This window comes from Cicer arietinum, chromosome 4 (assembly GCF_000331145.2).
Source record: "Cicer arietinum cultivar CDC Frontier isolate Library 1 chromosome 4, Cicar.CDCFrontier_v2.0, whole genome shotgun sequence".
Taxonomy (NCBI): Eukaryota; Viridiplantae; Streptophyta; class Magnoliopsida; order Fabales; family Fabaceae; genus Cicer; species Cicer arietinum.
Genome location: NC_021163.2, coordinates 59,427,459 through 59,441,303, shown reverse-complemented (window position 1 = coordinate 59,441,303; position 13,845 = coordinate 59,427,459). Strand labels below are relative to the sequence as shown.

At 30.4% G+C, this 13,845-nt stretch overlaps 1 protein-coding gene across 6 annotated transcripts in view; it reads left to right on the top strand.

Moving 5' to 3' along the window:
* The first annotated feature begins 10,734 nt into the window (after positions 1–10,734).
* LOC101495989 (protein arginine N-methyltransferase 1.5-like) overlaps positions 10,735–13,845 on the top strand; it is a 20,838-nt gene continuing 17,727 nt past the window's right edge. For 2 of the 6 annotated variants that reach the window (XM_073367870.1, XM_073367869.1), the window contains exons 1-6: positions 10,752–10,933; positions 11,716–11,839; positions 12,370–12,479; positions 12,982–13,077; positions 13,194–13,256; positions 13,632–13,712. In XM_073367870.1, coding sequence (XP_073223971.1) covers positions 10,793–10,933; positions 11,716–11,839; positions 12,370–12,479; positions 12,982–13,077; positions 13,194–13,256; positions 13,632–13,712 — 615 coding nt within the window. In that variant the 5' untranslated portion in view covers positions 10,752–10,792. Of the gene's footprint in view, positions 10,934–11,715; positions 11,840–12,134; positions 12,179–12,369; positions 12,480–12,981; positions 13,078–13,193; positions 13,257–13,631; positions 13,713–13,845 lie in introns of those variants that run through there. The other 4 variants (XR_012162779.1, XM_073367868.1, XM_073367867.1 and 1 more) reach the window with 4 other exon arrangements.

Here is a 13,845-nt window from a genome sequence, read left to right as displayed (position 1 = left end):
TCAACTTCTCTGACACCTGCTTCGGCACAAGACAACCATCACGAGAAAAATTAACATTACAATTGTTGTCCAACAGACAATAAATTGGAAGCAAGTCCAAGTGATACAAGCACATCCCGAAAATCATATTTGATATCATCAACATTAGTGATAGAAATGGTATTACCATCAACAATTTAAATTTTTTTATTACCATGATAAGAATGTAAATTGTGCAAGCAATTAGAAGAATCTGTCATGTGATTGGATACATCAGAATCAAGTAACCATGGATTGGAAACATTAGAAGACTTACCCTAAATTCTCAAGGCGAAAAAAGCAGAAAGTACCATTTGTTGAATCATTTTAGGCTATAAAGCACCACCATAAGAGGCACTAGAAACGAAAGGACCGGCTGCGGAGCTCGTAGTGGCATGGAAACCTGCGCGGAATGTTGTGTTGGTCGTGGAGGGCATGTGGGATAATCATAAAGAATATGACATTGGTTCTTGTAATAATTACAAAACTTATTATTGCAACTACGAGCGACGTGTCTAAACGTTTTACACGAGAAACGTTGGGCTTGTCGCATATCACGACTTTTACCTCGGTTATGAGCAACATATGCAACAGGTTGACAACACGATGAAATATGGTTCCTTGAATAAGGAGACATTGTTCCTCTCTAAGAAATTCACCAACACATGTATCCAAAGAAGGAACAAGATTTCTATTCAGCAAAGCACCTTTAACAATCTCAAATTCTTGATGAAGTTTCATGAGAAATTGATTTCTCTTACTAGTGTTGTAGACAACTTAGACATCCCCAAGAGAAGTCTTGGGAACCATAGCAAATAGAATAGTTGAGTTTTCTCATAATAGTATTCTTGAATGGACAAATTATCTTGTTTATAGTTGGTTATCTCTAGCTCCAATTGAAAACGTTTGGTCGTATTATCTTGGTTGTAGATACACTTCAAATAGTTCCATATTTCTTGAGCAATTGAAAAGGAGCGCAAATTATTGATCATACGAGGATCAATAGTATTGATAATCCAATAAGTAATTTGAGCATTTTTTATTTTGCACGCATCTAAGGCGGCTTTCTCTGTCGATGTGTTAGAAACCCCATCAGGCTGACTCGTAATCCTTTTCTTTTACCATTCATTTTGATTTGAAATTTCCAAGCAGCATAATTGTTGCTGGTAAAATGGACACAAAAGTTATCTCTTTCTTTTTCAGAGGTCATGAGTTTGCACGTGCACAAAGGAACTTTTCTTTTTTTGGTAATGTGCTGCAAAAAAAAAAAAATTAAGACAAAGATCACCCAAAATCAAGTTCGTAAGCAAAAAAAACAAAAAAGAGAGAGAGAAACAAGTCCGTAAGCAAAAAACTAACTTATTCACGATCAGGCACGAGAATGATGACAACCACAATCATGAAGGTGCAAACACGAGAATGGGGGTTGAATTGTGTTTGTCTTGTTTAATTCTGAATTGTACATTGTTAATATTGCATTTGTAAATTCTTCAAATTGATTATGTTCATATTTTGTTGTATATAAATTTTGATCAAATATTTATCAAATCTTCGTTAAAACTTGATTAAATCTTCTTCAAATGTTGATCAAATTTTCTTCAAATATTCTACAAATCTTGATTGTATCTTCTTTCATATTCTTTGAAGTCAAATATATTGTTCTCATAAAATATTTTTGTTATCATAAAAGTTCTAATTATAAAAAGAATTTGGTTCCAACAAAGTAAGCAAGCAGCAACGAGAAGCAAGAATGACCTAGAAACGCGATCAACAAAACCAGAATCACAATTAAGTAACAACGATAAACAACCTAGAACTCAACCCAGAAGCATAATCTCAACACCGAAAAATTGTGAAAGACAATCAGGAGTCATGAAGATGAAACCAGGAGTCGAACAAGCAATTGCAGGCAACTATGGTTGAAAGTTCGCAATGTAATCACAAAACAAGCAAGGGCCAAGAACGAAAGGAACGATTTTAAGTTCGATCCAGTGTGGTGTCGCTGAATAAAGTCAAGATTAACTAAGAGCTCCAAAGTTTGATCGAAGGGTTTAATGTGTTTTGCTTTGATATTTCTCACTATAAATAATAGTTACAACATTTACATATAATAATTACAAATTAATTGATCAAATCAAATTCTGATTTGTCTAACTTATTTTAGAAAAACTGTTAAATTTAATTACAAATTAATATTATTTTCTGAACTACAATGTGGTACCTTCCAAATCACATTATTTCTTCTATATTTTATATCCATTCTATTTTGTTTCACCAAAATGTAACGCAAATCTTTTCACTTCCCCATTCAAGTACAATTATTCCACATGGTATGCAATTTTAGCGTCAACTTATCACTTAATAACTCATCAATACACTTAAAAAACTTTAATTACTCATCAAACCTTTCATTTCATGACTCACACAAAGGATAACAAATCAACCAATATCTTCAAAATATTACAATGCAAGTTTCGACTACTTACACACATAAAGACCAATCTTCTAATTTTCAACCACCATTTTGCATTTGGTTCTATAAATGATAAAAATATTATGAAATGCAACAAGCTACATCCATTTGTATGACACATTCTCAGTTCACAGATACTTCAATAATATTATTTCTTTGTTGTCAAATGTTGTTGAAGATCATTTTCGAGGTGAGTTTTTTCTCTATGATGTTGAATGTGTCTCTCATAATATTTTTTTTTTCTTTTTATAATTAAAAAAAAAAAACACAAAAGAATAACTTCTAACCATTAATTCGAAAATTTATATGTCTTAAACATTTACAAATTTTTCTTGCATATCATTTTTTGCAACCTACTCTTGAATTTTCTTAACTGTGTCAAATAATTATTTGAAAATTTCATTTCATATTTTAATTATTTAGACGAAACCATAGTTAAAGTAATTGAAATTGTTCTTCATTCAAAATACCATAATTATAGATTTTGGTTAGAAATTTTATTTGACATGACAATTTTGTGTAACTAACATTTTTATCATATAAAAAACTATTATTATTTAAGGTTTTCGAACATTAGAAATTTATATTTTGCTATGTAGTGTTCCTTGCATAGATATCACTTATATTTCGACATGTGAAAAATTGTTTCAATATTTTGAATGTTACTACGAACATTATTTTTAATAAATTACCATTCTTGAATGAATGTTATAATAAACCATAAGTCACATAATACTATTTAGTGCATGCTTAGGTTGACAGTGAGATTAACATAATTACGATGAACATACAAAATTAAAAATCTAATGTTTCAAAACTAATATAAATCATATAAAATGAAGAACATATTATAGTTAAATGTACAACTTTAACAATAAAGAAATCTATAAATATTTAACAAATATATTATTGAAAGGAACACTTCAATGAAACCAAAAAGTTTGAATAAACCAATTTCATATTTAGAAGATATTAAAGACAAGAATTACATCTCTAAAGTTTTTAAATAATAGTCTCATATTTCAATATATTTTACATGGAATATACTAGTCAACAATGTTTTACCTTTTTCTTTGTATTAAAACAAATCTTACTTATATATAATTATTTAAAAATAAATTGACCTTTAGACACATTACTACAAAAATTGTTGGAATTTGTGGCGGTCAAAAGCCCTCACAAAGGAAGGAAAGCAGCCACAACATAGACATTTGTGGCGGTCTTTGACAGCCACAAATAGTCACAAAGCTTTGTGGCGGCCAAAACGGCCACAAAATATGATATTTGTGTTAACATTTGTGAGAGCCAAAGCCGCCACAAATTTTCAGCTCAAATTATAGTCCTTTCTGAGGGCTTTTTCGGTCACAAATAACAAACAATTTGAATTTAAGTATTTGTGAGAATTTGCTCGGTCAGTAATTTGTGATGGTTTTTTTCGAACAGAACATATTTATAAAGTGTTGTGGTTGAAAATCGAAAACCTTTGAAAACAATTTATGCCACCGAAAGTATTACTGGGTTGAGTCGCGGACTAGGTCGCTCTCTTTAAGACGTTTCGAGGCACTGCCCAAAATTGTGCAAGGCAGACTATCAACCACGAAGTCCCCAAGATAAAACAGCCCAGATACTATGTATTCGGAGTTCTACTACACTGTAGAAAACCGTTCTAGAATTACACCCTCAATATGGCAGTCTTACGACTGACACTCGTAATATGGCAGTCTTGCGACCGACACTCGTAATATGGCACAATGACCACTTGAAAGAGAAGAAAGAGATGAAGCAGTAAGAAGGGGGAGAAGAGAGAAAAGCCTCAGATGCGAGTGCTTTTGGTGTGATTTTCCAACTGGGGAGAACCCTCTATTTATAGAGAAAAATCGCAACTGGATCTGAGAGATTCATGGATCACCAGAACGTGCGCTCCAAGTAGTGCTCCCAGAAACGTGCGCTCCAAGACCACAAATCGTGCGCCCCAAACTTAGGAAAATTGACTCTGACTTTTGACCGGACAGCAAGGAAACGTGAGACCAAAATTAGGGTTTTGACCGGGCAAAACAGACGCACGAATTCAGGGATGAAGACTGGATCAGATATGACTAGGTGGAGGGCAGATACGTAATTAACGTTTTAAATAGAGATAGTATGCAAGCAATCAGTTAATTAAAATATGATTAATTAATTTTTCAGACAAAATAATAATACAAAGTCAAGTCGGGCCAGGCCGGACGGACGGCGGCGACAGCGCGCGCGTCTGTGGTGGTCAATTTGGTTGTGTTCTCCCTCCTTCACAAAATTGGGGTGCCCCTTGGGGCTCATCCCAAGTTCATTACCTCCACCTTATATACGTGATATCCCTCCAATGTGAGACTTCTCAATTTTTTCAATTCACAACAACACTAGCTCTCATAAATGCCATCATTATTTCCAATGAATTCTTCATTAAATGCATCATCATTTCCAACATAAAATTAGCCACAAAATGAGTATTTTTTTTAATACATAAACATTTGAATAATATTAATTATTATTTTATATTCACTAATATATTAAATTCTCGTGCAAATGCAAATGCCCAAATTAGCATATATAACGAATATCTTTCTATTTATAAAAAAGATAACGTGTTTAAGTTGTCAAATTTGCTAACAATTTTTCCGAACGGTTAATTATTCGATCAGATGCTTTTAAGTGGTGAATTGATAAACGGTCAAATTAACATATATGTCAAGATAAACTGAACTTTCTATTAGCCCTTTGGTCTCATCATGTTTGCCAAATTTGTTTTAGAGCTTAAAAGTCGATTGAGAATGATTATGACTTTCTAGAATCAGTTTTACTGAATCGTAATATGTCAAGAATAGTAAGATAAATAAGAAAATATAATTAGTTTTTCTATATAATCAAATCTATATAATTGAAGGATATTTTCTAATAATAAGATATGATGTTGACATTAACTACGCTAATATACAATAAACAGGATAGACTAGATTTAGTGTATCATTTACTCAATCTTAAAATTAGGTTAGATTAATTATTAGATCTGACCCTTAACCAAATCGAAGTCGTGGGATACAAGTTCAGTAAGAACGTCACGATACAAAGTCAATATTGAGTTGGTCTCAAAACAAATCACCTAATAGTAATACATAAATATTAAAATTAAAAATAAAAAGTCAAGAAAATAATTGATAACTCATAATATATGATTGAAGGTTAAAAAGTTTTATAGGAGACTACTTATACAAACACCTTCAAATGATAAGTAGAACTATATTTTCACAAGTATTTGTTAAATTCACGTGATTTTCAAATATATCAATAAATGTTCTATTCAATATCTATTTCTCCCCTCTTAATAAGAAGGTTGGTAATAAAAAATATTTTGCAATACAACTAATATCTTTCTTATTTGATCTAGTTTGTAAGTTTGAAGTAAGATTAGATTTGGGATGAAACACCTAATATAAAATAACCACTTGCATATACAATAATTTGGGTAGGTACGAGTAACCTGAGCAATAACCCGATTCCTCCTCGATCCCTCCTTCTATCTTGTCTATGTCTTATCCCTATTTTTGCTACGGGTCGGGCCAGATCCGGCCCAAATGGGTCAAGACTAGTTGATGGATCGAGTCGAATTTTGTACACATCTATGTTAATAGGTGAGGATTTTAGGAGAGTGGAGTAGAGAAAAAAAAATTAAGAAATTTTTCACATTTGTTTTAGATTGTTTTTTTTTATAGAAAATGATAAATAAATATTTATGATTATATATTTTTAATATTAAGAGTATTATATAAGAAAAGAGTTATACATCATCGGTAGGGATGAGAATAGGCTAGGCCGTCCGACATGGACCTATGGTCTGGCCTACTTATGGCCTAGCCTGGCTTGGCCTGTTTAATAAAAGGGTCAGACTCAGGCTGTTTTTAAAGCCTATTTATGTAAATAGGTCAGGCTCAGGCTTGTAAAAAAGCCTATTAAGCCTGACAGGCCGGCTTATATATATTTTATATGTATTTCATTCTCTATTTTTTCTTCTTCTTCTAATTTCCATTGCACTCACTCTAACAAACATGTATGAAAACAACATATTTTTTTTTTTATAAAAACTGATATTATTTATTTGTTACTTTATATTTTATAAAAACCAATACTATTTATTTGTTATCTTTATATATATTATTAGTATATAAATTTAGAAACCCTAATTGTTTATTATTACTGAATATGAGTTTGTTTGAGATGTAATATTCTGAGTTGTTTGAGATGATTTGTTTAGAGGTAATATTTTGAGTTGTTTGAGAGATAATAATAGGTGCGTTTGTTTCAATAAAAAATTTATTCTTTTAAACCAAAAACTATTTTTTAGGGTTTAAATATATATATATATATATATATATATATATATATATTATTACTAAATATGATGTTGCACGAGAGGATTTGTTTGAGAGGTAATAATCTGAGTTTGTTTTAGACCATTTGTTTGAGAGATAATAATAGGTGCTTGTTTTAATAAAAAATTTATTCTTTTAAACAAAAAATCATTTTTTAGGGTTTAAAGGGTGTTTGTTTCATATTTTTTTTAAATTATTTTGTTAGAAAAATTATTTTTAATGTGAATAAGGCTTTTAAATAGGCTTACAGGTCAGGCCATGATAGGCTGAAAGAAAAAAAAATCTATCATAGGCCGTAAACCAGGCTTAGGCCTCAAAAATTCATCGTAGGCCAGACTCAGGTCTTTCAAAGTCTGGTTTGGTCTGGCATATCCCACCCCTAATCGTCGGTGTAAAATATTTTACATCAACATCTAACAGAAGGATTCGTGTATTTTACCACATCACACCACTTCACCTCACTTTTATGGTAAGACGTGGCAAAATGAATAATTTTCATTGAATGTCAGTGTAAAATTATTTTACATGCATATTCATTAAAATCTTATAATAACATAGATTGAATTTCAAGAATTTATCAAAATCCTCTAAACTCTTCCAAAGTTCTCCCCCTATGCAATTTTTTAGTTTCCCAAATTAAGATAATTTTATATTATGAACAAAAATAAACTGCCAAAACTCTCCTATTCCATATCCCTCGATTCTTACCATTTCATTTTTTTTTCTTCAAAACAATCTTCTCTCATCCTAAAGTCTCAGACATGCCATTGGGGTCCATATAGTTAGAGGGATAAGATGGGATTTTCATCTATTTTCCTTTCTCTTTGTGCTCGGTGGTTTAAAGGTGTAGCATCTTTCAGCTAATGACTATTACTCAGTGAAGATTGGACAAGGATCTCCTAACTTTAAGAAGGAAAATCACCATAACTTTATATTTATCTCAATCTCAGATCTCTTTCACTTCTCATTCAACTTTTTCCTCCATTTTCCTCCATATTTCCCCACATTTTTCATCTTATTGCCTAAAAATCATTTATAGTATTTCAACAAGTGTAATGTATCGTTGCAAATAATAGTAAAACTGTAGTACTGAATATCAAACTTAAGGATTATATTATACTATCGAATTACGTTTAATTACTAAAATTGAAACCAAAAAAATCTAAATTGATTGAAATAATTTTTGAAACTAACAAGAGTAATATTATTGAACTTTTATAATAAGAAAAATGTTATGGATGAGCTTCACTTCGAATCCAACCTCAATTTTTAATTTGATCATAAAGCTAGATTCTTTTATTGAACTATTATTGAATTCTCTTTATGATTCTTGCCATAATTCATTAGCGATAAAACATTTAATTTCAAAGTAACTCCTAATTCTTTATTGAATTTAAAATTAGAATTAAGCATTGCAGTACAAGAATTCTCTTATTAAACTATTGTCTCTAAAAATAAAATTCAATTGGATTCATGACCTGCATTTAATTTATCATCTCAAACATTCGTAAAGTCCACTTCCGTTTCAAAGTACGAATTGTAAAACAATTTAAATTTGATCAAGCAATAAAAAACATCAAGCACAAAGATGAGAAAAATAATTCAATAAACTCATTTACCTCTAATAAATAGGTTTAGTTACTTATGACAAATATACAAAATATACAAATTAGAGAAGAATTACAAGAAATATTCATCAATGATTCTTTATAACAATCTTTCAATGGTGTTAGAACCAAACTCATTTGAGTTTATCTGTTAGGGCACAATTCTCCAAACTTCAAAATAGCCACATAAAAAAAGATACCTAAAAAGTGAAAAAATGCATTTTTAAGATGCGCCCTAGTGCGTATCAGGAGCGCTCCAACGCTCCTGGGCATAAGCAGAATGCCAAAATACTGTAGAAATGTGTCCTATGCACGGGCATTTGCGTCCTGACGCACATCATATGTTGTTTGTCTTTTACTGTATTTTTCTCCTCTTTTGAATATGAATTTGGTTCTAGTGTCTTCATGAAATTTGTAGCTATGAGTCTTAGCTTTCATTTGCATTTGGTTTAACTCCAATTAGACATCTACAACCCTAGATAAAGCTGACATACTCCACATATGTCATATTGATTTTTCACAAAAAATAATATAAAAAAATTCAGCACTGCACTAAAACAATGAAACAATGCAAAACTATGATAAATATGACTGCACAATTTTTCTACTTTATTTTTTACATACCTAAATTAAAATGAATTAGATAAACTTAGACATAATTGGAGGGATAAAATTTATTAAATGTTCAACAACTATCATATATGATAATTATTTTAATAGTTTTTTCAATGAAACTTTGTCCCATGTTTGATAGTTCAATTTCTTGAGTGACAACTTGTCTTGTATATATGATAGTTATTTTGAAATTTATATTAGCAATAATATGTTTCGTGTATGATAGTTAAATCTCATTAGTGACAATTATTGTATATGATAATTATTTTAAATTTACTATTGAGAATTTGTCTTGTGTATGATATTTCAATCTGATAAGTGATAACTTGTCCTGTGTATATGATAGTACAATCTCAGTGACAACTATTCTCATGTATGATCATTATTTTGAATTTTTTTTTTTTATTGAAAACTTGTCTCATGTATGATAGTTATTTTAAATTTTTTATCACTGAGAATGTGTCACGTATAAGATAATTTTTTTGAAAAAAAATCCGGTGAACACTTTTGTCGTTTGTGGTATTTTAATTTGATGTGTGAGAAATTGTCACATGTATGGTAAATTATTTTGAAATTTTTATTTGTGTGAATTTATCTTATGTATTACTTTAATCTCATAAGTGACAATTTGTATTGTATATTGTAATTATTTTAAAAAATTTATCAATGAAATCTTATCATGTATACGAAAATTAAATTTTATAAATATCATTTTATCCGATTTATTTATTGCACACTTTTTTTAAAATTTAATATATATTATTGTTTAATCAACTAATTAATTTAATATGTGGATCTTAATATTTCAATTTCATATATATTATTTAACCAACCAATTCCTTTTATTGTAGAAGATTTATGATATGTAGTAAAAAAAGTTAAAATAAGAGAAGAAAAAAGTGAGTAAAGTTAATGTACTTGTTTGAGACAAATAGTAAGAAAAAAGAAGATCTTACAGGTAAATCGTGTAGTGTTGTTTTGTTAGAAAGTACCATAATGACAATTTTAAAATAAATATCATTTATAATTTTTATTATAATAATTCTTCAATAATTATGATATATATAATTTCTAAAATATTATTATATTTTACATTAGTAATAATACAAATTTATTAATGATTAAATAAATGATTAAATAAAATAATTTTTTTATTATTGTATTTTTTTAATATATATGTAAAAGATTTAAACCACATTCATTATAAATTATAATACGGAGAGAGTTACAATGACAATAATACCATCTCATTTAATTAGGCGTTAGATTTTGCAGGAAGATTATTTTTATATTTTTCATAACATCTCTTTCTTTCTTATATTATTATATATAGATAAATATAAATGTCATAGTTAATTGAACCCAATAAAATTATGTTTATTGTGACACATTCAATTAATTTAACAACTATCAACTATAATATATAAGTTATGATCCAATTTTATTCAATGATGCAACAATAGTGAAAGCTGTAATAAGAAGTTGGTTAGTTAGTTTTACAAGACCCATCGCATATTTAAAAACCGCGCTTGGGTTACCGCGTTTAGAGTTCGTTACCATCTTTATGTTGTATAAATTGTTCTACTCTCAATATTTGAATCACATTTTCAACACTAACAACTCTCTCATTCTCTCACTCTGTTCTCTGATTCTCTCACTCTGTACTTTCTGCGAAAATGCCTCTCGGGGAAAGAGAAGGAGATACTAGCAAATCGCGGTTTATTGGTGTAGAGACGTATTTCAACAAATCCATGACGGTTGTACTTGATAACAATATCTTCCTTGAAAAAGGCTGTGATTTCGTTGTTGCTCCTCTGGTTCGCCTCCTTTTCTTAATCGTTTCCAATTTCTTTTTCATCGTTTTACATTTACAAAATTAGCCGTATAAGAAGCATGTAAGAAGCTTCAGATTTAGTTAAAAGATGATAATTAGGCTTTTATTTGTCACTGCTATTGGTTTGAACCGTGCAAAGCAAGTCACGTGTAGCTACAATCTGTGATGATGATCAATGAGGTGCATCGTGAATTTGAATATTTATGTTTAACATTTTCAATTAGTTGATAAGATCAAGGATGCGGTTAATTCTTCACTCATACAGTCTATTTTTGCAACTGGTGAAATTTTTGCAATGCAGTGAATCAACGAAGTGAATCGTGAATTTGATTTCAGTATTTATGTATAACATTTTCAATTAGTTAATCAGAACAAGTATGCAGTTAATTCTTCACTAATACAGTCTATTTTTGCAGCTGGTGAAAATTTGTAATGCAATTAACATGTAGCTACGATCTGTGATGATATAAGTGGATCGTGAATTTGAATCTCTGTATAATAACTTTATGCGTTAGAATCTGTGAAATGTTGATAAATAAAAGAACCTTTCAAGCACAAGTTTTTGAGTCTATTCTGCAACCGGTGAAAATCATTGAAACATAATTTTAACTTTTTGTATCGATGTGAATTTGAATCGTGAACTCTTCGCACATGCTGTCTATTTATCAATTGGTGAAAATTTTCAATACCTAAATAATTGTTGAATACTGTAAGTTACTAATGAATGGTCCTTGTGTTGAGAAATGATTCTGTTGTACAATTCAGATGTCGCCTACTTATCGCCCAAGCCTCATGCAACAATTTGGCTCAATTTCTGTAGAGCTGCGTCTGCCATTTACTAAGTCAGACTTGAACCCTTCTGCTAAAATATGGAATACTAAAGTAATAGGTACGAGTGTTATTCTTATGATCAACAATTTCTCTTAGAATAAATGTTTTTATCTCTCTTTACTTATGGCTTTTCTTATGTATATTAAGAAAAGTTGACAGTGAATTTAATATGTTTATAGATATTACTAAAATAACTTCTGTTTTTGAATGAGTTTAATTTAGGAGTAATATTAATAAGTGGTATGTTTGAAAGAAAAAAAAACACTTAGTAAAAGAGTGTTTATATTTGGGACAATTTTTTTTCGCTAGTATTATTTATAATTGAGGACATAGATAGTAATAAGTGAACAAACTTGCCCCATATCACAATTTAGCGGCATCTGAAACCACGCTGAAGGTTTTTTTTCCCCTTAAACTTTCTAGGACGGTTTCAAACTGCTTATTATCCTTTGATTTTGGAAAAGTTACTTCCTGAATCAACAAGTTTGATCTTGGAATATTCTACTTTCTATTGATTATCTTGCCGTGTTCACAAGTCACAACTGTGCCAAGCTTCTTTTCATATAGTAATTTATTATATTTATTCAGGGAAAATTAGCGAGTGGATAGACTTGGATTCCCCAGATCAAACACTAAGGAAGGATTCTGAAACTGTTCTCAAGCAAGAAATAGATAAGGCCGCTTATCTCTCTTTACAGGTATGAAGTTCTTAATCTACCTAATGGTTCTACACATATTATTGGGCCTCTCATTTTGCTTGAATTATGAATGCTTGTTCTTTAAAAATTTTCCTTTCCAGAAATGTATTGAAATCTGTTTGGTTTAGACCTTGATGTAAGTAGATTTATTTTGGGTACAATGTCCCCACAACCTGATAAACCCGTTGGCAAATATTTTTTACGCCAATTAATTACTAGATATTATTTCAGTTGATAAACAATCTCTATATTGAAATAAAAATGTTGATAAATAATCTATATATTGAAATATAAAAGCACAATTGATTGATGGAATAGAATGAAACGTGATCGAATACTTCCACGTCCCAATTCATCCAATATACCCCTTTTTCTTCCCCTCAAATTTGGTATTATGGGATGGAATATCCAAACAATATGATTATGGGATGTTTTCTTCCCCTCAAATTTCTTCATATTTGTTACCGATTTGATTTTTCTATTTTATTTTATTGTGCTGAAGGCTTGCCTCCTCCCGACTCCAAAAAGAAACACCTGCGCTAATTATGCTAGATGTGTGAACCAGTACTTACAGTTAAAGGGCCTAGATCAGATGCAGGTGCCACTCTTAAGTTCAAGTATTATGACTTGAACTTCATAATACCTGTTTGTCTTATATAAATGCCATTTCACCATTCTTATACTTCTTTTTGTATCTGTAACTTCATCATAAAGTTGTGGCTTAGGATTCCATTGGGGAAGCCAGATGATAACTCTAGTGCAATCTTCAGAACTCCGGTGAGTAAAAATTCAAAATTTGGCTGAGGTGGACATAGGTTCTAAACATGCTATTTTTGTTAAATTCTAGTATCTTAACTCCCACTCCTTTCGGCACTCGTGTGTTTCTTTGCAGATGTAAACTTGCTATTTTTTCCCTAATTATTTTTAGTTCTTCATGAAATTATATGAAATAATCCTTGTTGTAAAGTCAAGACACTCAAAGCTGAGATGAAAGTAGAGATTCACACGGTGTTTGTTGAGGAGTAGTTGTCCGGTCACAAACAAATGCTTTATATAATTGTTACAGCAAAATATTTAATGTACTCGAGCATTATTATGACGTAGGCATGGAATTTATGACATCATAGTTTTTTTTGTCCTGATTTTCTGCAGGCTGATTGTTGGAAAATATGGAATTCGTTTCGACTGCTGTGTGATCATCATAGTAACTTGTTGGTTACACTTGATAATTTGTGAGTACAATCTTTACCTTGATCTTGCATTTGTTCCTTGATTAGTTACTAGTGGTGCTCACCGATCTCTATGATTGCTCCAGTTCTTTACTATCTATATTTCCTTAATAATGAAATTGTTCTTACAGGAATGC